The sequence below is a fragment of the Leishmania martiniquensis genome, chromosome 15 (assembly GCF_017916325.1).
Source record: "Leishmania martiniquensis isolate LSCM1 chromosome 15, whole genome shotgun sequence".
In the NCBI taxonomy this organism is placed as follows: domain Eukaryota; phylum Euglenozoa; class Kinetoplastea; order Trypanosomatida; family Trypanosomatidae; genus Leishmania; species Leishmania martiniquensis.
This window is the reverse complement of record NC_090150.1, coordinates 594592-620435: the sequence shown is the minus strand read 5'-3', so window position 1 is coordinate 620435 and position 25844 is coordinate 594592. Positions and strand designations below refer to the sequence as shown.

General features: G+C 59.2%; 6 protein-coding genes across 6 annotated transcripts; all 6 read left to right on the top strand.

The window, feature by feature from the left end:
• Window positions 1-1609: 1609 nt before the first annotated feature.
• LSCM1_06990 (uncharacterized protein) lies at window positions 1610-4381 on the top strand (the record flags this gene model as incomplete). Its single annotated transcript, XM_067324384.1, has 1 exon — window positions 1610-4381. One exon carries the CDS (start codon window positions 1610-1612, stop codon window positions 4379-4381), a length of 2772 nt encoding a protein of 923 aa, XP_067180055.1.
• Window positions 4382-7088: 2707 nt separating this feature from the next.
• On the top strand, window positions 7089-7469 carry LSCM1_06989 (uncharacterized protein; the record flags this gene model as incomplete). Its single annotated transcript, XM_067324383.1, has 1 exon — window positions 7089-7469. One exon carries the CDS (start codon window positions 7089-7091, stop codon window positions 7467-7469), a length of 381 nt encoding a protein of 126 aa, XP_067180054.1.
• Window positions 7470-8953: 1484 nt separating this feature from the next.
• On the top strand, window positions 8954-9331 carry LSCM1_06988 (uncharacterized protein; the record flags this gene model as incomplete). Its single annotated transcript, XM_067324382.1, has 1 exon — window positions 8954-9331. One exon carries the CDS (start codon window positions 8954-8956, stop codon window positions 9329-9331), a length of 378 nt encoding a protein of 125 aa, XP_067180053.1.
• A 1141-nt stretch (window positions 9332-10472) lies between these two features.
• On the top strand, window positions 10473-11849 carry LSCM1_06987 (uncharacterized protein; the record flags this gene model as incomplete). The annotated part of the gene is made up of 1 exon (XM_067324381.1): window positions 10473-11849. The coding sequence occupies one exon, from the start codon at window positions 10473-10475 to the stop codon at window positions 11847-11849; it is 1377 nt and encodes a 458-aa protein (XP_067180052.1).
• Window positions 11850-18085: 6236 nt separating this feature from the next.
• Window positions 18086-18370, top strand: LSCM1_06984 (uncharacterized protein; the record flags this gene model as incomplete). The annotated part of the gene is made up of 1 exon (XM_067324380.1): window positions 18086-18370. The coding sequence occupies one exon, from the start codon at window positions 18086-18088 to the stop codon at window positions 18368-18370; it is 285 nt and encodes a 94-aa protein (XP_067180051.1).
• Window positions 18371-22636: 4266 nt separating this feature from the next.
• LSCM1_06983 (uncharacterized protein) lies at window positions 22637-25666 on the top strand (the record flags this gene model as incomplete). The annotated part of the gene is made up of 1 exon (XM_067324379.1): window positions 22637-25666. The coding sequence occupies one exon, from the start codon at window positions 22637-22639 to the stop codon at window positions 25664-25666; it is 3030 nt and encodes a 1009-aa protein (XP_067180050.1).
• Between the last annotated feature and the right edge of the window lie 178 nt (window positions 25667-25844).

Sequence of the window (25844 nt, the reverse complement as noted above, 5' to 3'; positions counted from 1 at the left end):
TCATGGCAGAGTGGGCACATGAGAAGAAGCTCTCCCTGCCCGATCTCCATGGCGTTTGCCATCTCTCATGCGCCTGTCTTAGTCTCTCTGCGCGTGCGCATCGTCTGCTCTTCTCACTTCTTTTCGCTCGTTGGAGGGCTTTGCTGTTAGCAAAAAGGAGGTGACGGAGGAGGACAAGTCGAACTTGGGCCGACTGGGCCACAGCACTGCGACACTTCTCCCCTCATTGCCCCCGCTTCTTGTGCGTCTCTTCGGTCAGAAAAGCAGCAGACTTGCCAAGTCGATTGATTCGCTGCCGCCTGCTTTGTGACTAGTGTAACGAAGCGACGCGCAGACCGTTCTTGTGCGCTGTTGTGGATACTGTGAAGGTTAGGAGAGGTGGGGTATCGTGTGCAAGACCATGGTCCGGCATGTAGGCGAGCCCTTCAGGGAGATGAGTGTCTCTTGAAGGCATTTCATCAACAAAATTGGCGCTTAAGCGTTCCTGAAATCCCGGAAAGGCGGAAGGACTGCCCGTGCCTGCAAAAAAAAACAATGGTGCTCGTATCTTCCGCGCGCCGCCATCACCGCCTCTTCGTCGACCTCGTGTACCACCCTCCCTGACCAACAAACACATGCCCTGCAGCTTCTTTCGTTCTTTTCGTTTTCTCTCGCCCCGCCGTGGCCTCCTTCTCTCCTGTTTCGTTTATCTTTCTCTCACCCATGTACAGTGGATGGGCGCTCCCCCAGGCCCCCTCCCTTTTGACGTTTTGCCCTCTGTCTTCCTTCTTTCCTCACCCTCCTCCTTTTCGTCGGCGGCGTGGTGCCACGCCCCTCCTCCCCTTTCTCAATCCGCTTCTCGCACGTCGTCGTCCTTCGCGCACGCCCCTTACTGTACTTTTGTACCTTTCCGCATGCATGTGCATTACATTGGCCCCACTTGTACCAAAGCTCGACGGTCTCGACAAAAATGATACGGCCGACAACTGCTGCCTGGTTTATGCTGCCTCTTTGCTGCAATAGCTCGGCAGCGCACCATATGCAGCGCGTCCTTCGAGGAAAGTCTGCTGTTGGCACACCTCCGTCACCCTTACGTGACGACCCCGGGAAAGGAGGCACAGATAAAGCTGGACTCCGAGCAGTGTGTCGGCGAACCAACGGCAAGAAGAGGCGGAGGCGCCATTTACAGAAGTGGAACGCCCTTCAGTCGAGAACTCTTCCACGCCGCCCTCTCTATGCGCCTCTCCCCCTCTTAACGGCTTATTTTCGCTGGCCATCTCATGTCCTCCTCGTGCTTTCGCCTCTGTTTGCACTATCTGCCCGCTCCTCTCTTTCAATACAGAACGGAGGCGAACGCCATAGCCGCGCGTGCGTCCCTGCCAGCATCTGTCAGTGTGTATTGATGGGCCCGAGGCAGCTCGAATCATCTCACGTTTACCAGGATAACGCGGCATTTTTCAGGTGGTACCGCACAAGTGTTCGCGCACCGCCTCGCCGTCACTTCAGCTCAGGGGCCTTAGGAGAAGGGGCAGCTGTGCTTCTACACGTGCACGGAAAGCTGTTCGGCTTTCAACACGTACACACATCCTCCGCCTCACAGCTGGAGAGGGTGGGCAGCCAGTAACGCGTCATGGCATCGCTCACGACCAAAGGGGCATCCGCGCTCGGTGCGGCCGCTTACATAAGCGGGAGCCATCATCTCCTCGAGGCACTCGGGCTGTGCGACTCTATTCTGAGACGTTACAGGCGCTGCGGGGTGCAGCTCAGCGAAACGGAGATGTCTGCGTTCGCCAGCGTACAGCAGCGTGCCTACAGCCTGTGCGATTCTGCCGCACACACCACTTCAAACCCATCACAGCGTACGGAGCTGCACGAGTACGCTAAACTCTCACAGCGGTGTCTCGTCTTGCAACACCCCCTCGCTCACATTATCTCCACCATTAACGACGAATTCTCCGAAATCGTGGGTGGCCCAGTGCGCACGCACTACGTCAACACGAACGACAATGTGATATGCGACCCAGTGCATGATACCGTCGCCCCTATGGACGCATCCACGCCCATCGGCAGGTGCGTGCAGACGAAAGCGACTGTCACGGTCTTCGGTAGCATCTACATTCCTCTGTGCTACGAAGGCTACGTTGTGGGTTGTATCGAGACGGAGGGCGCGGCGATGAACACAACCACACCGTTCTTCGGATATGCTCTTCAAGTGGCAGCGCTGACGCTACAGAACGCCACCTCCATCGATCAGTTGCGCTGGGAAACTCAGAAGGCAGAGGCCATGGTGAGCATGGCGACACGCCTAGCGCGCGACACGCTGGAGGAGTCGGTGCTGGTGCAGTCGATCATCAACACGGCGAAGACGCTGACGGAGAGCGACCGGTGCAGCATCTTCCTGGTGAAGCCGGACGGCAACCTAGAGGCGCACTTCGAGGATGGCAATGTTGTGGTGCTGCCCGCTGGGACAGGCATCGCAGGCTACGTCGCAGAGTCGGGGGCCGTGGTGAACATCCCGAATGCGTACGAGGACGATCGGTTCAACCGATCCGTGGACAAGGTTACGGGCTACCGCACACGCACGATCCTGTGCCTTCCGATCTCGTTCGAGGGAACGATTGTTGCCGTTGCTCAGCTCATTAACAAGCTAGACCTGGTGACGCAGAGCGGGCAGCGTCTGCCGCGCGTGTTTGGGCGGCGCGACGAGGAGCTGTTCGAGACGTTCTCAATGTTCGCTGCCGCTTCGCTGCGCAACTGTCGCATCAACGAGACACTGCTGGGGGAGAAGAAGAAGAGCGACGCGATCCTGGACGTTGTGACGGTGCTGGCGAACACGGACATCCGTGACGTGAACAGCATTGTGCGGCACGTGCTGCATGGTGCGAAGAGGCTGCTGAACGCGGACAGGTCGTCAATGTTCCTGTTGGATAAGGAGCGCAACGAACTGTACAGCAAAATGGCCGACAGCGCGAACGAGATTCGGTTCCCGTGCGGGAAAGGCATTGCCGGCACTGTTGCCGAGTCCGGCGTCGGTGAGAACATCATGGATGCATACGCTGACGCGCGCTTCAACAGCACTGTGGACCGGCAACTGGGCTACCGCACGCAGTCGATCCTGTGCGAGCCGATTGTACTGAATGGCGAGGTGCTCGCCGTGGTCCAGCTTGTTAACAAGCTAAGCGACGACGGTAGCGTGATCTGCTTCACGCCCGCCGATCAAGATACGTTCAAGGTCTTCTCGCTGTTCGCCGGTATATCGATCAACAACAGCCATCTGCTGGAGTTCGCCGTGAATGCAGGGCGTGAGGCGATGGCCTTGGGCCTGCATCGCAACAGCATAGTAGCGCAGCGTCCTCCGAAGGGAGTGAAGGCGGCAGAGGTGACGCCGGAGGAACGTGATGCGGTGATGTCGATCGACTTCGGAGGAGCATATGACCTAACTTCACGGAACTTCAACCTCTTCGAGGTGCGTGAGAAGTACAGCAACCCGATGGATGCAGCTGCCCGTGCTGTGTTCGACCTACTGTGGGAGAGTGGTCTACCGGAGAAGTTTGGCTGCCGTGATCAGACGCTGCTGAACTTCATCTTGCAGTGCCGCCGCAGGTACCGCCGCGTGCCGTACCATAACTTCTACCACGTGGTGGATGTCTGTCAGACGCTGCACACGTACCTGTACACAGGCAAGGCGTCGGAACTCTTGACGGAGCTGGAGTGCTACGTGCTGCTCGTGACTGCCCTGGTGCACGACCTTGACCACATGGGCGTGAACAACAGCTTCTACCTGAAGACGGACTCGCCGCTGGGCATCCTCTCCAGTGCGAGCGGGAACAACTCTGTACTGGAGGTGCACCACTGCAGCCTCGCTATCGAGATTCTGTCTGACCCCGCCGCAGACGTGTTCGAGGGGCTGGACGGCGAGGACGTCGCGTACGCGTATCGTGCGCTGATTGATTGTGTGCTGGCCACTGATATGGCTCGTCACGGTGACTTGGTGAAGGTGTTTGATGAGATGACGAAGGGGGAGTACGATATCGATAAACAGGAATCTCGTCGCCTTGTGATGGAGACACTGATGAAGGCGGGCGATGTGTCGAATGTGGCAAAGCCGTTTGATATGTCGCGCATGTGGGCGATGGCTGTCACGGAGGAGTTCTACCGGCAGGGTGACATGGAGAAGGAGAAGGGTGTGGAGGTGCTGCCGATGTTTGACCGGTCGAAGAACAACGAGCTCGCTCGCGGACAGATTGGCTTCATCGACTTCGTAGCTGGCAAGTTCTTCCGAGACATTGTAGGGGGCCTCTTTCACGGCATGCAGTGGTGTGTTGACACGGTAAACTCCAACCGTGCGCGGTGGCAGGATATCCTGGACGGCCGCCGCGAGTCGTCTTCTCTGTTGGTGTAATGGGGGGAGCTGTCGTCGAGGCTTCTCGTGTGCGTGGCCTCTTACAAACACGCAAGCAGCCGAGTCTGCCCGCTGTGCTGCGCTGTAGCTTGTAGGTGCGTGCGCCGAGGCGGCGCCGCCAGCTTTGAGTGAGACGCCGATTTGAATGCGAGGAGAAGTTAGAGTGATGCTCTGTGGCAGTGGCGCCGCACATGTATTATCGGAGGCTGCTGTGCAGCTTGTGCTGGCTCGTTGTGCAGCTCACTTAGCTGGTACATATCCTGGCAGATGGCGATCGTGCGGCGATGCTTTGTGCCTTTTTCTTTGCCACGCTTTGCTCGTTTTTTTTCGCGCTCTTACTCTTTGGCTTCGTCATCTCATCGTCCTCATCCCCTTAGCGCTGCGCTCGTTTTCTTTGATGCCATCTGTTTCGTGTTCGGGCGAAGATCTTTCGCGGAGTCCAGTAATGGCGGTGGGCGCTTTCGTAGTCTGTGTCTGCGCGTGTGATGATAGTGTCTGTGTGAATTGTGTAATCTGCACCCCTTTCCTCTCCCTATCGTCCCTCTCCAGAACAGGGGCGCGTGGGCGAGCGATGAACAAGCCATTCGCGTGCCTTAACCTATTGGAAAGTGCGTTTGCAATCGGCGCTTGCCTGCGCATACAGTGCGTGCGATATATGTATACATACATGCATATACATATATATATATGTGTGTGTGTATCTGTGGATGTATGTATGCATGTGTATGTATGGAATCATGTAATTTACTTGGTATACGGGCCCCTCTTGTATTCCTTATCGCCCCCATTTCCCTTTGGCGTTACTCTCTGCCACGGTGCACCCTTCCGCCTTGAACGCTTGTCCCTCTTTCCCTTCCCTTTTTTGGTCACCTTCCTCATCTCGCTCGTGTGGCGGAGTCTTGAAGTGCCTGTAAGGAGACCTGACGGTGTGTCTCAGCTCATGGAACCGGGGCGGCAAGGAATCTTCTGGATTTAGATCTGTTTCACCCCTCCCTCTCCTCCATCACTCGTGTTCTCAGTTGGTGTCTGTTGTGTAGCTAGCCGTGCCCCTGCTGGATGAGCGATGTGTGGGGATTTGCTCGTTGATGTGTGTCTGTGTGTGTGTGTGTGTACGTGCCTCCGTGTACCACGCTAGATGTTGTGTACTTGCCACTGCGCATCGCTTTCACTGTATCTGTATGCCACCGTCCTTCGCCTACACCACATGGACACAGTGCAGGTGCCGTACGTGTATCTTTCCTGCCCTCTCCCCCCTTATCGTGTATGGAAGGCGCGCACTTTGTTTTTTCTTTCTATAGACTCTGTTACGCGCTACTGTGATGGCGCCTCGCACGCTCTGTTCGCGTCCTTCTGCGGTTCTTGTGTGTGTGAAAACTTCCATTATTTCAGTTCCCCCCTTTTTTAGTGTTGGACATCTTTAAATCTGTGCGCGGGCCCTGTATGGATCTCTCTTTCACTTCGCTGCCTCTCGGTCGTGCCGCCCCTCCCCGTTCCTTCCGTCAGTGGGTGCCGGCACGTCCTTGTCTATCCCCAGCCGATGTACAACTCCAGTCTATGTATTTCTCTTCTTCTCCATCCCCTTCTCTCATGGCGTATCTTCTCTCCCCCTTTCCCTCCACTGCTATACCGCATCGCACTTCTCTGTGCCTTTAGGCCGAAAAGGACGCTGACGCCACACCTCCCCCCGCACACTCGCCGTGATATCAACTCCGCTCTTGTGCCTCTGCGCAGATTTCCTGGCGCGTGTGAGAGGCTGACGTCAGCGTGGCGCTCGTCGAAATGGGAAAGCAGGTACGCGCGGAATGGTGCGCTGGAAGAAGGAGTGTGGCAGGTTGGGGAGGGGGTGGACTGAGCCTTGCGAGGTATGCGACGTCACGCGAGAAGGGAAAGCGATCTGAATACACCACATCATGAGGCAAAGCGAAGGAATGGAAGCAGTGCCGCATGCGCCTTCGCTCCTCAGTAGGGGGGGCATCACCCCTGCCACGAAGACCACAGAAGAAGCTGAGGTGTGAGCGAGCTCGATTGTTTTCAGCTTGCTGTCTAGTTTGCTTGGCCGCAGCAGCACTTCTTCCCCCTCCCCTCCGGGCCTGCCCAGTGTACTCTGGCGCTTTCGCTTTTTTTGTTTGCGAGCGCGAAGGCAATGGGGCAGTCGTGGCGCGAGGAAGGAGACGCCACACGCGCGTGCAACCCCACACACAAAAAAAAACATGCAGAACACGAGTTATTCGTGCGCTGCCGAAGAGCAGTCCTTAGGGGCGTCTTCGAGGCACGCAACAGGGCAACGTTCCTGTCCTCGATTTCGATCGAGGTGTGCCCATTGCCTCGTTTCTTTACCCTTTTTTTGCCAATCCAAGCTGTTTCACTGCACGTGCTCCGCCTCATCGCCGTTTTGTCGTTGCCCCCTCACCTTCTCCTGCTCTCTTACATCCCCCCTTCAACACCTGCCTCGACTTGCCGGTGTGCCCTTCTCCCACCCTTGGCCGTCACCTGCCCTACTTGGACTGCCGGGGGCAACGCATGCGCACTTGCGCATACGACTTCCTTTCATATCGCCTGCCTACCATACGTGGGCGCACGTCTGCGCTGCTCTTTCCTTAAGCAACACCACTTGACATTGAAGCGCGTACTCAAACTCAGTCCCTCAGCTATCACCCTTTTTCGAAGGAATCACCCCCGCCCCATTCCTCAGCCCCCAACACGAGAAATGACTGGAGAAATCAGCGAGAAGGCCTTCCCCCTTGCGACGGATCGCCTAAGCCAGACTATCCTCGATCTCGTGCAGGAGGCTAGCAATGCCAAGATGGTGAAGAAAGGCGCCAACGAGGCCACCAAGGCCTTGAACCGCGGCATTGCGGACCTGATAGTGTTGGCAGGCGACACAAACCCAATCGAGATCCTCCTGCACCTTCCCCTTCTGTGCGAAGACAAAAATGTTCCTTACGTCTTTGTTCCTTCGAAGACGGCGCTTGGCCGTGCGTCGCAGGTGTCTCGCAACGTTGTGGCGCTATCTATCCTTCAGGGCGAGAACAGCCCTGTTGCGGCGAAGGTGCAGGCAGTGAAGCTCGAGATTGAGCGCTTGCTGTGATGTGGCTTCGATTGTATGTGCGCGCGCATGGGTTTAAGGAGCACTGGTCATTTCTCTTTCTCTAATCTGTGTGCGTGTATGTGTGCAATTGTATCTTAGGGTTTAAATTTTTTTATGGCTCACTCGAGCACAGACTGTCGTGCTATATCGCCTACTGGTGCACGAAAGACGCTCGGCTCGTGCGGCTGTGCGGCGCCCGTGCTGCCTTTGACGTGAGCGTGGCACACACAACAACAACAGCCGTTTAGTGCAGTCGGTCGAAGAAAACGCTAATGGCCATTTTCTTCTACCCTCCACTCGTTAAAGAGAGAAGAGCGAAAAGGGCCGCTGTGCCCCTCAGGTCGTCTTTGGGGGTAGCTAACAAAAAAATAGAAAGGAACTGCGGAACGGCAGCAGGAGCAGTGACGGTGGCACAGAGAGTGCTGCGTACCGCATCGAAGCCACGAACGCCTCATCAGAAGCCTTCGCACATTTTTCCTGCGCTTTGTTTTGTTTCTGCCGGTGGTGTGTTCTGTCTTCGCGTGCCCGTGTGCGGATGTAGCCCCTGCTGTGCCGGAGGGGTGTCATATACGCCACACATTTCCCATTACGTTCGCGGTCCTGTGGCATGCATCAAGGCGGTTCCGTCACCGAGGCGCTTAAGGGCGTGGGGTTTCGCCTCTGTATGGGTGCGCGTATTCGCAAGTCCGAAAGGGGCGGCGGCTTCCTTTACTTCTTAATTATGAGTGAAGATTAATCGGCATAAGAAACGTCGTGAAGAAAGCGTAGGAGCGAGCAGTTGAGGCCAGCGCGCTGGACCGACTGCCGGTCGAATTGGCCTCCCAGAGATAGGGTTTCTATCTTTGTGCGTTGCCTACGGCTAGTCAGAGTGGCTCTGGATTACACTGGTCGTGCTTACACGGTAGGAGCAGCTCTACAGGAGGTGGAGGGGCGCAAATCAGGTGACGAGTCTTCCCACCTTTCCAACTCTACTCGGCGAGGTATAGTTGCCCTTCTTCGTGCTGCACTTCCAGGGCTGCATTCACCGGCCGGAGCTGAGAAAAGGGAAGGCGACGGAGAAGAGGTGCCGTTCTTTTTGTGCCCAGCCGCACACTCTTCTAACGCGCACTGCCTCTGTCTCTCTCGCTGCTCCGCCTCGTTGATGTGGGTGCTTGCGGTTGACTCTCCCGCGCCTTCCATCCTTCTCGCCATCCCCCTATGCTGCCTCGGTCTTCTTTTGTGTATCCTCTCGCTCACAGCGACGGTGGACTTCGAAGTGTCTGTCTCTGTGCCTACGTGTGTAGGCTCCTATTCGCTACGCGGTTGTCCTCGGTCGCCAGTGGTGCGCGCGCTGTATCTCTCGCCGGCTCCCACAGGCCGCACTGGTACAGCGACGCGCACCACCACCACCACCTGTCTCCGTCCTTCGCTTCTGTTTGATGTGTGTTATCACCAGCAGTCACTCAATTGCGCACACACACACGCAGACATACAGAAGAGGGATCATGTCTTGCGTAGCCAAGTGCAGCGGCTACCGCTCCCTGCGCGCCGAATGCGCACGGGAGCCGTGCATGTCAAACGACATGTGCTCTCTGCTGAACCCCAGCGTCTCGGACTGCGCCGCGTGGTGCTGCACGAGTCGAAGCGGGTATGTCTTCTTCCTGGTCGTTTTCTTCTGCGCCGGGACGTTTTCTTTGTGTGCCTCCTATTACCTCCATCGTCTTCACCAGATGAACGTCGAGGGCGGTGCCGTGCAAGAGAACGGCGAGGCGGTGGTGGTGACGGAGTCGCCGACAGAGGATGAAACGGCCGCGGCACGCCGCAAGAAGCGTACGGTCGCCGTGGACCCAGCACTGCTCAAGGAGCTTGAATCCAAGGTTTGAAGGGGGGAAGGGGGGTAGATACTGAGGAAGATGGGAGGGAAAGCAATCGCGCCCATCCTCCGCCACGCTTCCTCCAAAAGGCTTCTCTGTGTTTAGCCGCCCTCTCTCATCGCTGATATGTGCGTCTACAGCGTTGCGTCTCTGCGTCCGCACGCAAGAGGACGCCGTTGCCGCACATCTATGCGCCGCTTCTCTCCCTTTCCCAACTCCTCTCTCATGTGATACTGAGCCGGTAGCAAATTTGGAGACGCTGAGGATGTGGATGTGCATGTGTAGGCCTTCGCCCGTGGCTGCTGGATGAGTGCCGTGCCGTAGTGGCGCCCTGTAGGAGGAGGGGAGGCACTTCCACAAAGCCTCTGCTGCTTCAGGGCTCAGTGCGTCACTGAGCGACTTACACGTCTCGGCTCTTTCATTGCGTATCTCTTTCTCTCTCCCCCTCGCGTATGCGCCTTCTCGCGTGTGTCTGCCGCATTTGTCGTGGTGAGGCCCCTATTCATCTCATTCCGATGCGACGCGGTCGTTACTTTTCACCTGGAAGGGAGGCAGGCGGGGCTGGCATCACGCATTCCTCGTCTCCGCGCCGCCGCCGCCGCGCGCTACAGGCGAGAGCACGCTCTCAGGTAACCTTTTGGAGCCTGCCAATCTGATCAGTCAATGCAGCGCAGCTCAGCCTAGGCACCACCTCCTGCGGCGACCTGCACCACTGTGAAGCACGCCATCTGTCTCTCTCTCTCTCCTATCTCAGCCTCCTTCTTTTGCGTATGCCTCGTTACCCGCGTGCCCGCGAACTTTGATTCTGGCAGCGTCTTCCTCGTCTCTTCATCGCATCCGCTTCTGTCATCGCCGTTCTGCTTTCGTTGTATCCCTCTCTCGCTCTCTCGCGCCGCATCATCCCTCCATCTTCCGGGCAAAGATACGGCACATATCGCATTTGGTGCGCTTTTAGAGCCCCCTCTCGTTCTTTCCCCTCTCCTTACCTACGCAAGGTTGGTTTCACTCGACTTGGCGAGTGACTTACATAGCTTACCCCTGCTACAGCCTATCTCACCTCTCTTTATCCCCCCTGCCTCTTGCGTAACGTGCCACTTGCCTCTCGCTATCTCACCCTCTTCCCCACTTACCGCTCAAAACGTCTTCCGCCATGGAGGCGTCTGCACCCGGCAAGGTTCTCATACTCGGTGGCTACCTCATTGTGGAGCCCTGCACCCCCGCCAACATCGGCATCTCGATCGGCGTGAACGCGCGCTTCAAAGCACGCATCATGAAGGTGCAGGCGGCAGGGACCGCTGCCTCTGGGCAAGCCGTGGTGCACGTGAACTCGCCGCAGTTTCATCAGTCCTTCTGCTTTGCTGCCAGCACACCAGCACCCGGCACCGTGGCGGTGAGGCAGACGGAGGGGCCAGGGAGCCCGTTTATCTTTTACGCGATTCTGTACTCGGTGGCGGCGGCCCAGTCTCTGGGCAGCAGGACCGATGGCGAGATATGGATAGAGCTCTTAGCTGACAATGACTTTTACAGTCAACGAAACTATCTGGAGAGTCAAGGGAAAGAAGTGAACGTGGCGAACCTGCGCGCACTGCCACCCCACTTGCCGCTGGTCGGAGCCGTTTCCAAGACCGGCTTGGGATCGTCGGCGGCCATGACGACCAGCATCGTGGCGTGTCTCTGCTACCATTTCAGCGCAAGCAGGTGCTCGCACGAGTACGTCCACCGCGTCGCCCAGATCTCCCATAGCGTCACGCAGGGAAAGATTGGCAGCGGCTTCGATGTGTACACAGCCATATACGGCACCTGCGCCTACCGCCGCTTTCCTGCAAGCCGCGTGTCGATGATGATGGTGGGTTCTGAGCAGCCGACTTCCGTGCAGGTGGCGGCACTGAAGCAGTGCGTCGACATGGGAGAAGTGTGGGTGCCACACGAGCCCTTCCGCCTACCGCCAGGAGTGAAGCTAGTCCTCAGCGACGTGCACCGGGGCGGCTCTAGCACTCCTGGCATGGTGGCAAAGGTTATGGCGTGGCAGAAGTCCGTCGCGGACACCCCGGACAACCTCTGGGAGCAGTTGCGTCGCAGCAACGAGGCTTACATTGCCTCTCTGCGCCGCATGATCAACGAAGCGGCAGCGAGGCCATATGACTACGTGGCTGCCATGGCGGTGCTCCAGAATGTGCCCTTGCTACCGCTATGCGCGGCAGACAGTGAGGTAGCACAATGCATCGTTGAGGTGTCCCGCTGCGCCGCCCGTAGCCGAGCCCTCCTACGGGACATGGGCGTGGCTGCTGAGGTGAAGGTGGAGCCAATGGAGCTGAGTGGTCTCCTGGACGAAACGGCGGCGCTGCCGGGTGTGCTCGCGGTCGGTTGCCCTGGGGCTGGCGGCTACGATGCCGTATTCGCTCTGGTTCTCGGCGACAAATGCGCGGGTGCGGTGGAAGTGTTCTGGGAGCACTACGCTGCGCTCAGCGTCTGTCCGCTTCTTGTGCGGGAGGATCCGAGTGGCCTGCTTGTGAAGCCCCCAGCTTGAGCTCTCGCAGGGGCAGAAGAGGGTAAAGGCTTGACTCGGCGCACAACTGGGTGACAGGACGCCGCCAGCAGAGAGGTTCATAAAGGCAGAGATTTGTTCTTGTCTCTGACGCCATCACCTCCCTCACTTAAATACGGACACACACACACGCAAATGTCTCTCTCACAGCTCTCAGTGCAGCACGCGGCCTCCAACAAAAGGGCGCGTCTACAGCGCCGCTTGAATGCGTTCTCATTTTCAGTTCCTCAGCATTCACATCTGCCGCACCCATTCACCAACGCACCCACTCCATCCCTCTCGCTCTCTTCCCATTTTCTCGGAGGGCTACATCTAAACGCACACATGCAGCCGGGTGAGGCTGATGCCACCTCAGAGTTCGCCGCCTCCGTCGCCGTAACAAGAGGCAAGCAGGAAAGCGCTGGCACCATATCGAAGATGCCTCCCTACGCACGCCCCCGCCTTTCCTTGCCCCTCCTTGCGTGACGTGGTTCTCATTACTCCTCCCCCATTCCCCCGCTTTCATCTCATTTGTATTTATGTCTGTGTGCGCCTCTGCTTCATCTTGTCTCGACTGCTCTTTCTCCTTACCTTTTCTCTATCGGCTCCTCGGTGCCGGCATCACCAACATCACTGCCTGTGGTCATAAACAAACTCGAATAGGCTACGCCACGCACGCCAGACCGTCATACCTGCACGCACGTATCCGTACACGCGCATTTGGATCACCCCGCACATATACCTCTACTTTCCAAACATCACAGCACGCCATCTCGTCCCCGACGACTCTCCGCTGCTTTTCGCCATCATGCTCGAGGCTCAGGTCCAGTACGCCAGCCTGTGGAAGCGCCTGGTTGAATGCGTCAACGGGCTAGTGAATGAGGCGAACTTTGACTGCAACCCCGGCGGTCTGTCCATCCAGGCCATGGACTCCAGCCACGTCGCCCTCGTGCACATGCTGCTGCGCGACGATTGCTTTGTCAAGTACCAGTGCGAGCGCAACAGTATCCTTGGCCTCAATCTGGCCTCCCTCTCGAAGGTGCTGAAGATCGTCGACGGCAACGACAGCCTCAGCCTACGCCACGACGATGACTCAGACGTGGTCACGATCACTTCCGAGAACCCGGAGAAGACGCGCAAGTGCGAGTACCAGCTGAAGCTTCTGGAGATCGAGGCAGAGTCGATGGGCATTCCTGAGATGGACTACCGCAGCACCGTCACACTCAACTCCGCCGAGTTCGCGAAGATTGTACGTGATATGCAGGTCTTTGGTGACACTGTGACCATCGCCATCAGCAAGGAAGGCGTGAAGTTCAGCTCCTCGGGTGATGTCGGCCAGGGCTACACGTTTCTTCAGGCCGCCGGTGTGTTGAACCGCAGCGCCAAGGCGGAGGTGAAGCCGGAGGTGAAGGCGGAGGCTCGGGACGAAGACGAGGACGAGCCCATCTCCCGAAAGTACAACAAGGCGGAGAGCGGCAACGGCGCCATTGGGGTCGAGGTCACGATGGAAGAGCCCATCACACTCTCTTTCGCTCTCCGCTTCATGGGCATCTTCGCCAAGGGCTCAACGTTAAGCGAGCGCGTCACGCTCAAATTTGCCAAGGACAGCCCGTGTATGGTGGAATACGGCATCGACAACGTCGGTTACCTTCGCTACTACCTGGCGCCCAAAGTAGACGATGCAGAGTGAAGGCAGCGTATGCACGGACGGTTCGAGAGAAGCGAACCGCACGGGTGGGCGTGTGCATATGTGTGGCCACGCGCTGCTCACTCCCCCCTGAAAATGGTACGTGTGCTCTCTGCGTTTCGGCTCAACCCTTCGTTAGTCGAGTGGACTGCTCGTGCGTTCGTGTGTGCTTCTCCCCCTGGTGTGCCCTTCCGCACGCTCAATGGGCCATTCCCCCCCCCTGCTCCTGCTCTGTGGGCCTCCATGAGATGCCGTTGTGCAGGTTTGTGGACATATACATGTGTGCGTGGGTGCACCAAGGCGAGCCGCCGTCTTCACCTGCTCCTTTGCGTTCCGCCACCCCCTCTCCCCATATCGAGAGCCCACCCCGCCCACACTTTCATAGAAATCGTCGCCCGTCTTCCTCACCCGAACACTTCTCCTTCGCCCCTTCCTCCTTTCTCTTCCTCAGCTCTCACATGTCACGACGCCGCGTCGCTGCTCGCTCAGTCTTATGCGCTATCTGGCACTCTCCCTCTATGCGCTAAGGCGCACGCTCGTCATCGAGTGTGTGTGTGTGATACACGCTCCCCCGAGGCTTAGCGAGGTGCGAAGGAGAAAGGCGAAGGCAGGATTGGGGTGAAAGAAGAGACGGCGCCCTTAGCGTGATTTGGAACACACACCGGCACACTTGCACACACATAAAAACTTACACGTGGTGCGGTGAGCAGCCTGAAGTAACTTGGAGGGTATCGGGAAAGGGGGTGAGGAGGGAAGGGAGCGCCAATGCTGTTAATGGTTTATGGGCGAGCGTGTGATGCATGTATGTGCGTATTTTCTGTGCCCATGCATCGTATAGAGGTTGACATGAGAAGAAAATTCAGAGAAGACTGGTCCCCACCGAAAGTGGAAACCTATGGCGAACGTTTATGACAATATGTGTATCCACACTCGTGTGAGGTGCCATTCGACACACCTGTTCCACTTCTGTTTTTGTCCGTGCGTCTGTCTGTGCTTGTGGCCATAGGGGTGTTTGAGGGGCCACAGAGCGCTTAGGTGACGCCCTCGATGCTGCGGCGCTTTTCCCTTCTTACGAACATCCACAGCACTAAACTAAAAGAACCACCACTGCAGCTGTATAAAGTCAGCTTCCAGCGCTGCTGTGCCCCACTCCCTCCATGCCCATAGAGAGAGGCGTGAGCAGAAAGGGGCGATGCGTTCAGTCTACGCGCTCCGTACTCTGGGTGTGTAGTATGTATGTGTGTGTGTGCGAGGGGGAGGGGTAATGTCTTCGAGAACATGCCAGCGCCAACTGGCGTGTATCGCCCCAATTCCGAGTCGTGTCATCTCGTTCGCATGTCGTCTTTCTTTACCGTCCTCCATGCGTGTCTTTGTGCGCTTGAATCACGCTGCTGTATGCGCGCACGTGCTGCACGCTCACCATCACGCCGAGGGCTGAGTCATTCGTTGTATCGCACACATCCGTGCCAGAACATACGCACCCATCCACACACACAGAACACAGGAGCCTTCCAAAAAAACGAACTAGAACAACGCTCCGCCCAGTCCTCCGACGCTTAGTGAAGATGGCGGCGACGGCAGCTGCAGAGCCGAGGGATATGGAGACGAAGCGCGACCTGTCCATCCTGCAGAGCGGCCGCCCGGTCCCGGGGTTCCAAAATACGCCCGAGCTGCTTGCAGCGCACGAGAGGGTGACCGGTGGGAAACCGTACTTCCGCTTTCCTCCAGAGCCGAATGGCTTCCTGCATATTGGCCACGCTAAGAGCATGAACCTCAACTTCGGCAGCGCACGTGCACACGGCGGCAAGTGCTACCTGCGCTACGACGACACGAACCCCGAGGCGGAGGAGCAAATCTACATCGATGCCATCATGGAGATGGTGGAGTGGATGGGCTGGAAGCCGGACTGGGTCACCTTCTCCTCCGACTACTTCGATGAGCTGCACGCCTTCGCCGTGCAGCTCATCAAGGATGGAAAAGCCTACGTTGATCACAGCACGCCAGACGAGCTGAAGCAGCAGCGGGAGCTGCGCGAGGACAGTCCATGGCGCAATCGCAGCGTCGAGGAGAATCTGCTTCTCTTTCATCATATGCGCCAGGGCCGCTACGCCGAAGGGGAGGCGACGCTTCGCGTGAAGTGCGATATGCAGAGCGACAATCCCAACATGCGTGACTTTATTGCCTATCGCGTGAAGTACGTTGAGCACCCGCACGTCAAGGACAAGTGGTGCATCTACCCAAGCTACGACTTTACTCACTGCCTCATTGACTCCCTCGAGAATATCGACTACAGCCTGTGCACGCTGGAGTTCGAGACGCGCCGCGAAAGTTATTTTTGGCTGCTAAACGAGCTTAACCTGTGGCGCCCGCATGTGTGGGAGTTCAGCCGCCTCAATGTAACGGGCTCGCTGCTCTCGAAGCGTAAGATCAACGTGCTGGTGCGCCAGGGCATCGTTCGTGGCTTTGACGACCCCCGCTTGCTCACTCTCGCCGGCATGCGTCGCCGTGGGTACACCCCGGCCGCCATTAACCGCTTCTGTGAGCTGATTGGTATCACACGCTCGATGAATGTGATTCAGATCAGCATGCTGGAGAACACCCTGCGCGAGGACCTCGACGAGCGCTGCGAACGCCGGCTGATGGTGATTAACCCGATCAAGGTGGCTGTGGACAACTGGAAGGGCGAGCGGACCGTCGAGTGCCCGAACCACCCGAGCAGACCAGAGCTTGGTAGCCGCTCAGTGACGTTCACAGACGTTTTCTACATCGACCGCAGCGACTTCCATGCAGAGGATAACAGCAAAAAGTTCTACGGACTCGCCCCCGGCCCGCGCGTGGTGGGCCTCAAGTACTCGGGCAATGTCGTGTGCAAAGGTTTCGAGGTGGACGCCAAGGGACAACCGACGCTAATTCACGTAGACGTCGACTTCGAGCGTAAGGATAAGCCGAAAACGAACATCTCGTGGGTGAGCGCAACGGCGTGCACGCCGGTGGAGGTGCGCTTGTACAGCGCGCTCCTCAGGGACGACCGTGCCGCCATCGATCCCGAGTTTCTCAAGTTCATCGACGAAAAAAGTGAGGTGGTGTCGCACGGCTTCGCTGAGAAGGGCATCGAGAGCCTCAGGCACTTTGAGTCCATCCAGGGAGAGCGGTTCGGGTACTTTGTCGTTGACCCCGATACCACAGCTGACCACCTCGTCATGAACCGTGTGCTGGGCCTGCGCGAGGACAAGGGCAAGGCCACCGTTGCCGAGCAGCCGTCTACGAAGAGGTAACGGCGATGCCGTCGCGAACACAGCACGGCGCGGGTGTTCCTCCCCTTCTTTGGCGTATTCTTGTTTTCCCTTTAACTGAGGGGAAGCAGTGCAGGGTGACTCGGTGGTCGGGGAGGAGGACAACGCATGCAGCGGCGGTTCCCTGGTGTGCAACACTGCCGGACTACCGTAGAGGTGATGCACACACACACACACACAACACACGGGCACGCGAAAGGGCGCGCCTCAGCCTTATCTTACCACCCCCTCACCCGTCCCTTGCATCTAGCCTCTCCAACGATGTGCAGCTCCTCCCTTTTTCGTCTTCCTCACATCGTTGGGATCGCTATCGGCTCCTCTCACGCACGCTCATCTTTTCGGTGAGCCGCCAAGGTAGTTTGTGAGGAGGGCGTCACGGTGTCTCCAAGTGCTTTGGTAGGGAAAGGTATCGAAGAGAGAAGGGAACACCGGAGACCAGGTGAGGGAGTGGCGGGCAGGTGGTTGGGGGGCGAGGAGAGAAGGGGAGCGGACTGTATGCCGATGTGCTGGCGTGTGCCATTTCGTTCGCGATGGGGCGCTCTGGTGTGCTTACGCCCCCCGAAATGGATGCTTGCATTTCTTTTCGGTTGTACCCTGCGGGGCGCCTTTACGTCGCCGCCACGTATACCACCATGAGGACTGTCCTTCTCCTCCCCATCCTAACAACACATCACTCACACATGCACACGCAACGTCCTTCACCGCATACGGAGAAGAGTGACGTCAGACAAGTTGGCAATGAAGGGACAAGAGAAGCAGTCAACTGCAATGCGCAGACAGAAGGGGTGCTGACTGACTTTGCTCACCTCCGCTCCCGTAGACGCCATACTTCGAGCGAACACAAACGGGATCGTGTACGTCGTAAAGTGGGCGTTCAGCCCCTGTGCCGCACGTCAAACGCGCCGTTTCTCGACGGCCATTGACCACAGATAGAGCGCGCCTCAGCCTGACGGAGCCGCACATAACGTTAAATGCCAAAGCGGCGGCTCTCAAAGTGCCGTATACCCCTCTCTGCGCGCCCGCTCTCCTCTCTTTTCCTTCGTCCGCTGGCGCGGACGTCACTTTAACTGCGTCAGATGCACTGAAGGAGCGACGCATACACGCGCTTCCCCTCTCTTCTGCACTTTGAACGCCCTTCCTTCCTCACCCTCTCACCCGCCCCCCCCACACACACACACAGCCACGCGCCCCGGCCCCTCGCTCGCCTTCCTTGACTTCTCTCTGGGTGAGTCACGAACCCGTGAGTCGCCGTTACGCAGATGTCGTCGATGCCGCTGGACCGTACACCGACCACGGACATCTACGGTGAGACCACGGTCACGGGCACCGGTGCGGAGCGGGTGCACTTTATGAGTAGCCTACCTGAGCACGACAAGCGATGCCAGCACGTGCAGCCCGCCACCGGCGAGTACGTGAGCGAGGAGCTTCTCAGCATGCTCGCTGAGGACCGCCGCATGAATGTTCGGCATCATTTAGTGGTGGACAAGGTGTTCAAGGAATACCTTCTCGAGAAGAAGAGGCTTGTCAACGTCATGCGGTCCTAAAGCAGGGTGGCGTGTGCCAAGCACATGATGTGGGGGGGGGCAGTGGAAAGGGTGCCATCCTGGCGGAGTAAGAAGGCCGCACGCGACACCATCCACTGTCGGCCTTTCCCACGCTCTCGCGCAATCCTGCTGACGCCGGTGCACTGCTTCCCCTGAAGACCTTCGATGTCTCTTACTCCCTTCATGTCTCCCACCCCTCTCTCTTGCGCCTTTGGGCCGTTGCCATTTCCTTCCTCTGCCAATGAGCACGTGTGCTGCTCTTACATGCGACGTCACTCCCCCTTACCCCTCTGCTGTGCCGAAACGTACGCCGTGGGCACTGAATGCCGGCATCGAACTCTCGTCCTCTCACTCTCTCCTCCTCTGCCTCCCTCTCCACCTCTCTGTCCGACGCTGGCAGGCGAGTCCGCCAGTCCACGGCGAAACGCTCGGGGCACACCCCAAGCCCATCAGGCCACATTCCGTGGGCCCCATTGCATTCCGTCCCTCTCCCCTGTGCCACACGGCGTATGCCAGACAGGCATACGCTGTCGGCGGTTGTGTGCCTCCTACTCCAGAAGGGCGGAACTGCTTCCGTTGAGCTACAAGGGGCTGATCTGGGACAGCCAGCGGCACACAGGCTTCTCACGGCATGGCCGAGACTCGCTTAACCTCGCCCGCTCGGTGCCGAAGTGCGATTTCACTATCCTACGACCGCACCCACATAGGCGAGAAAGAATGCCCAAAAAGGGGGGATGCTCAGTGTACGTGGGGATACGCATTGCGAAGGATGCGGTGATGAAGCCGCTGGGGACGTGAGATGGGGTGCATGGAGGTGCCCGAAGAATATGAGCATCGCTTCCAGGTGCCCTTCGACGAGACTAACCTCCGTGGCGCCCCTTCTCGAACGGAAACGCACGGACGAGCACCTGCATGGATGCTCTTCCTCCGTACACAGGTGGCACCGAAAGTCGAGTGAGCGCAGCTGCTTCAGGCCGCGATGTGAGCAGCCGCAGCCTCTTCGCCTGCTAGCGGCCCGCGCATCCCAGCCATGCGAGGCCACCGGAGAGCCAACTTGGGACCGGCCAGGAGAGGGCTGCCGCACCTGGCGCCGTCGAGTCGAAGACGGCATGACCTCACGGTGGCCTCACTGAGCACTCAATTACCTCCCCCCTTCCCAAATGCCTCTCATGACGATCTCGATGATGTACGGCGTCGCATTTGGCAGGTGCGGCGCGACGCAACCCGAGTGAACGAAAACGCGGCTTGAGGCTCGAAGCGCCGCCAACTTCTCTCTTCACCGTTCCAACGGGGCCTTCACGTGAGCTCACCCTCGGCAGCGCGGCCGTTTCCGGGGTGAGCAGACGATGCGCCTCACAGGCTGTGTGCTTAATCGCAAACAGGAGTGAAGCACACGTAGGATGTGGTAGGATGAGGGGGCGCGTGCCCGCAGAGCAGCAGGGTAGAAAGGGGTCCTGCTTTCAGAGTCCCAGCAACAGCAGGGAAAGGGGTGGCCGCAGACGCAATAAAGGTCGGGACCAGGTGCGATCAGGGCGTTCCTGGGCGCCTCCTCTCACACGCAGCCGGCCCCCCAGACGGACCCGCCGCACTTCCGGCAAGCATCTTGTAGCTCGAAGAACGCGCGTAGTGACTCTCTCAGAGTATTTTGGAGCGTGGCAGAGCGGACTTAGCCCTGCCGCCTCTGTGCGCGACTCTGGCTGATCACCGGCATGGGCACTCCTCCTGCGAACAAGCACACCGGCTCACCCGCACCGTGGGTGCGGTGCGCCACAAGTGCGCTGCGGAGACGGGTACGTTGGTGCTACCCACACGGCTTCCCCTCCATCTCTTGGCGACAGCCTGAACAAGCGATGCCGGGAAGTGGACCCGCAGACGAGCCGCCAACTCTAACCCCCCTCTCCCCAGGAAGACCGCCAGCCGCCGGGGCGAGGAGCCGTGGCCGGGGCCCCGGCTTATCCCTGTGGATAGCGGCGGGCGAGGCGGTTCTGTACTTTATGGCGGAGTCCGGGACGAGTGGGAGGAGCCCACACCTGTCAAGATCTTTTCGGTGTCGCGTGCGGCGACGGCACTGTGGACCCGGCGCCGTGGCCACAGGGGACCTTGCCGGGCAACGAAGGCCGAGAGGATGTTCCCGAGCTCGACCCAAGTAAAGGTTACCTTGGCGCGGTGCATGCACTCAAAGCTTAGCGTGAAGAGGAGAGTGATCCTCCCCTTTCCTGGAGGACCTGCCCGGGGGAACTCGAGCTCGCCGCTGAATGTGTGGCAGCTGCTCCACGACACCCCACGATACAACGTGCCGGGCGGCAGTCTAGGGTCGCACATTATGTGGCTGCTGCCTCGCCGGCGTGTCTGCTGTGGAGCAGACGAGGAGGTGGCCGTGGCCTTGCCGAGCGAGCTACTGCCTGCACTGCTGCGTGCCAGCAGCATTGAGGCCGTAGGCATTCCAGCTGCCTGTGCGACGATGCGGCTGGAGCGAAGACGTAGGATAGAACGGCTGCGGGGACCGTAGGCGCGCGTATGCGTGACCTGCCCAACTCACAGAGCCCCAAGACCGCGTAGCAGATGATCGCGCTGCAACGCTCGAGGCGGCGGCCATCACTGAGTGCTGCAGTTTCTACGCAGGCGCTCGGTCGGTCCCGCCCCTCGCCCCTTCTTGGAAGAAGAGAAGCCGAGTACGACTATAGGCGGACTCTTGTGAAGGCGGGAGGTGGACAAGGTGCTCGTCGCCGATAGGCGCACGGCCGGTGCCCAACTGAACGGCTCGTCGTCGCAGGGCAGTCTGTGCAGCGCAGATGTGGTATGGCGGAGGTAAACAGGCCGTATTTTACCGCACGCAGCCGTGCCTGGAGGGCTGAGGCGCTCTCCCCCATTCGCTCTGCGCTGCTGGTGTGTGTGTGGGGGGGGGGCGCTCCGCTGGGCTTTGTGCGAATAAGGGGAGCACTTAAGGTTCTGAGGCGACGCGAATGGTGATATCACCATGGGACGCTCACCCTTCTACATCGCGTGACCTGCCACGAATGTGGAGGCTGATGTGTGGATATACCACATGCAGCTTGCAGGCACGTGCCAGGCAGCGCAGCCGGCGGTGGTGTCTGCGGAGGAGGCAGCAGGCCGTCTCAGCGTCAGTCTCAGCGAAGCTGGAATCGAGGCCGTCCCTCACCCCTCGGAGTACGGACTTGCTGGGAGCTGTGTACAGTGCCCGGGCAAAGGCGGTCCGCCCTGTGGGGGCAATGCCCGTTGGGAAGCGGCGCACGGAATCTGCGTGACACCGGACGGCGGGGCCATCTGGAGCGTCTCTTGGGACAACTACGGCTCTCGGCCCGAGCCGCAATGAGGCCCATTTACCGACTTTAGTGGCTTCGCGAAAGGGCACGGCTGCTGCTCTAACGAAGGAGGTTCTTCCCGTTGCGTGGCCCGCCGCCGGCCGCGCTGTCGGCGGGTTTCCACTGGGAGCTGAACGACTGAGGCCAGGGGGCCGCATCGAAAGTACTGTGGGCGCACCACGCCGATGACGACGACCGGCGTGGCACGGGACAGATGCGGTGTCGCGTGCGTGAAGCGGGGCGACAGAGGGCGGGCACGAGTTTGGCGGCACGGCACGGCAGGCTGCATAGACGTAGGCAGTGCTCCGTCCGATGTGCTGCACATTAGGGGCCCTTTCTTTGTCACTTTCTGCCGAAGCTGTGCCTTCGCATTCATGTGGATAGCGCCTCTGCCTCCACTGCTGCTCGCGTGGGCTCACATCCACTCGCACATTTGGCTTTGTACTTACATCGCCAACGTTTTGGCTGAACCACATCCTCGCACAAGAGGGCTTCCACGGGCTGCATCTTTCTGCCGCCGCGCCCCTTGCAGCAGATCCACTCACGCATCCATTTTACCCCTTCTACCCTCCCCTCTCTGGTTGCTTTTCTTCCACGCTCTTCCCTGTCTTCCCCCTCATCTGCCTCTCACACCGTCACTGCGCGCACTCTCGCATGAATAGGGGGCCTGAGCTCCTGCACATTCGTCGTAACACACACACACGTGCGGATACAGCGACACGAAAGATACAGTATAGAGATACATACAGGCATATCTCCGATTCCTCAGCCGCGCCGTGTGACGTCACCGGCGTCAGATTGCACAGAGTAACGCAACGCATAGAGGGAAGGCGCTCGGCCGTCCACTTAGTCTCGCTCTGCTCTCTCTCTTCGCCCGCTTACAACTCAAAGTTGGGCATTGACGCCTTCGAGGGCATTTCGTGCGCGCCATATAGAAGGACCGATGCGGAAGCGTGGGCGGCCGGAGGATCAGGAAGACGTTGCGCACGCCATCGAAGTGCTATGCTGCCGATCGGCTGTGAAAGGGGAAACGGAGGGAGTCAGCCTGACCCCACTCGAGGAGCAGGTGGTGGCGCTGAAGGAGTCCATTCCACCGCACGTCATACTGATGGTCGCCTGCGGTTATCGCGTGAAGTTTTACGGCTCCGACAGCCGAACCGTTAGCCGCCGAGTCGGTATCTTGTGCATCCCAGGGCAACCCTTCGAGTACAGCAGCTTTCCTTACACTCGTGTAGACCTTTACGTGCATCGGCTTGTAGCGATGGGCTACCACGTCGGCTTTGCGGACCAGGAGTCTGCCGCTGTGCGGGCGGCGGATGGACTCAAGAGCGGCCTCTTCACCCGCAAGGTGTCGCAGCTGTACAGCCGCGGTACCCTCCTTCCCACAGAGCGCGTTGCCAACGGTAACGGCAGCAGCGGTGGCTCTGTTGACGCCGCCAAAGCTGCAGCAGGGGAGGAGAGCCACAGTGGTGCGGGTGAGGCCGAGGAAGGAGATGGTGGAGTAGGCTGGTCAGCACCTCATGCGTCTCCTTCGCCAGACACAGACACCTCTGAGCTTTTTCTGTGCTTCGTCGGCGCCGGTCGTGGCGGTGGCACGAGTGGGATCAAGAACGTTGAGGGCATGCCGACAGCGGGTCGCCCGTCGCTGTCCGTGGTGCTGGTCAGCTTTGTGACGCAGCGGTGCCTGCGCTTCGAGGTCTTCGGTGCTCTCGAGCTTGAGGACATCACTCAGCGGTACGACATCGTCGAGGTGATTGTACTGACAGCGCAGTCCTCGTCGAAAGAAGGCGGCAGGTGCGATGCAGCGCTGCACCGCACCACAGAGCACTTTCTGAAGACGCTGCCAGAGGTATACGCGGCCGCCCTGCACCACGGGCTACCACTCAATTTTGGGCCCACGACAAACGGAGAAGAGGATGGCAAGGACGTGAGCGTCTCTGGCTACGTCTATGCCGCGGGGCAGAGCATGGACGCCGCCATCGAGGCGTACCTGAAGCCCTACAAGCTGGACGAGGTGTACCGCCTCCTCTGCGCCCGCGAACACTCCGCGGCGGGGGCGCTTCGCGAAAACGAAGAAGCAGCGGTAGCGGCAGCCGCGTCATCGCCAGCGCACAGGGACGTTGGTGCGCACGGGCGCCTCCGCTGCCTGCACCTTCCCGGCCCCACGTTGCGTGCTTTGGACGTGTTTCACAGCAGTGTAGGACCGCGCGGCTCTTTGATTGGGCTGCTGGATCACAGTGTCACACCGTGCGGATCGCGGTGCCTGCGCCGGTGGCTTGCTGCACCTCTGTGCGAGTGCGCCTCCATTAGGGCCCGGCAGGAGGTTCTCCTCTACCTCACGAGCTGCAAAGACGACGGCCAAGTCGAGGATCTTCTCCAGGAGTGCGCGCGGTTGGGGGACGCTGAGGCCGTCGTGAGCAAGCTGTATGCTGGGCGGTGCAACATCGTAGACTTCGTGCGCTTGCTGCGGATGGTGAGGAGCGTGTCAGCACTGGCCGCCCAGCTGTGCGGCGGGGACGATGTTGTCAGCCCCAGCAGCAGCCGACCACCGCCTCTTCTCGCTGAACTGTTGGTGGACGTACATGGTGCGGCGGTGGCGCGACTGCTTGAAGCACATGCTACACTGCTAAGCACCGAGGCGACAACGCCGCTCGAGTACTTCACGGAGGGTGGTCGCGCTGTACCAGAGTCGTTGCTGCCGCTTCTGAAGGCAAAGCAGGCGGCCGAGGCTGCCCTGCAGGCGGAGTTGGAGGCAGCGAGAAAGTTGCTGGGCCTGCCGGGGCTCGAGTATCGCACCATCTGCGGTACTCCTTTTCTACTTGACGTGCCGGCCAACAAGTGCGCGCGCGTGCCGTTGCACTGGGTGGTGCAGACACGCACCAAGACGAACGTGCGGTATCACACGCCGATTATCACAGAGCAGCACATTGCCCTGGCGGCGGCGACGGAGCGGCTGTCGCTGGCGGCGACCGCGGCTTGGGCGCAGCATCAGCGCGACACTGTCGCTGATGCAGAAGTGATGCGTGTGCTGGCAGGTGTTGTCGGGGCCATCGCGTCACTCGATGCCCTCCGCTCCCTGGCGGTGGTATCCCAGCAGCCGGGCTACGTGATGCCAGCGCTCGTGGAGCTACCAGCGTGTGCGCCGCAGTCTTCCACGCCCCTGTCGTCGCCCGTGGCGCTCACCATTCGACAGGGTCGCCACCCCATACTCGATCAGCTTCTTCCTCACGGCTACGTCAGCTGCGATGTGGAACTGCGCGCTGGTGGGGCGTGGCTGCTGACCGGTCCCAACATGGGCGGCAAGTCAGCTCTCATGCGCATGGTAGGCACGTTCGCCGTGCTAGCACAACTGGGCTGCGGCGTGCCGGCGGACGCAGCGGAGCTGCCGGTGTTCGAGGGATTGTATTGCCGCATGGGCGCCAGCGACTCCATTCTTGAAGGCGCTTCCACCTTCCTATCGGAGATGGACGAGACGTGTCGGATCCTGCGCTCCCCGCAGCTGCCCCACTCGTTGGTGCTGATGGACGAGCTTGGACGTGGCACAAGCAGCTTCGACGGCGCCGCCGTTGCTGCCGCGACGCTGGAGTACCTGCTGGACCGTCGAGCGACCACCATATTCGTGACGCATTACTGCTACCTATGCGATCCCTACGCGGTGCAGAGGACTGCAAGCGGCGAGGCTGAAGAAAAGCAAGTATACGTGGGCGAAGCTCGTGACGTGACGTGCTACTACATGAGCTTCAAGGAGTCGGGCTCAGGGACGCTCGATGAGCGTGATACGAAGTCCTCATTGATCTTTACCTACAAGCCGTGCCGCGGCGTCACGCCGTCGAGCTTCGGTGTGGCGGTTGGCCGAAAAGCGGGTCTGCCATGTGAAGTGACGGATACTGCCAGCCGTGTAAGCGCCGAGGCGGAGCAGCAGCATCGCATGAGGCAGCATCTCTGTGAAGTACGTCGTTTTCTATCGTCCTGACAGTAGCAGAGGTGTGCGAGGCGGCCTCTTCCTTTTTAGAGGGTCTAGTGTCGGGCGACTGTGATGTGTGTGAGACGAGAAAGCGTGAGGGGGGGAGAAGAACGTGATGTAGGTGGCTGGCGCTCCTTCTAGTCGCATGCGCTTGAACAGCCCCCCTCCACATTTGGGGAGCAAATCT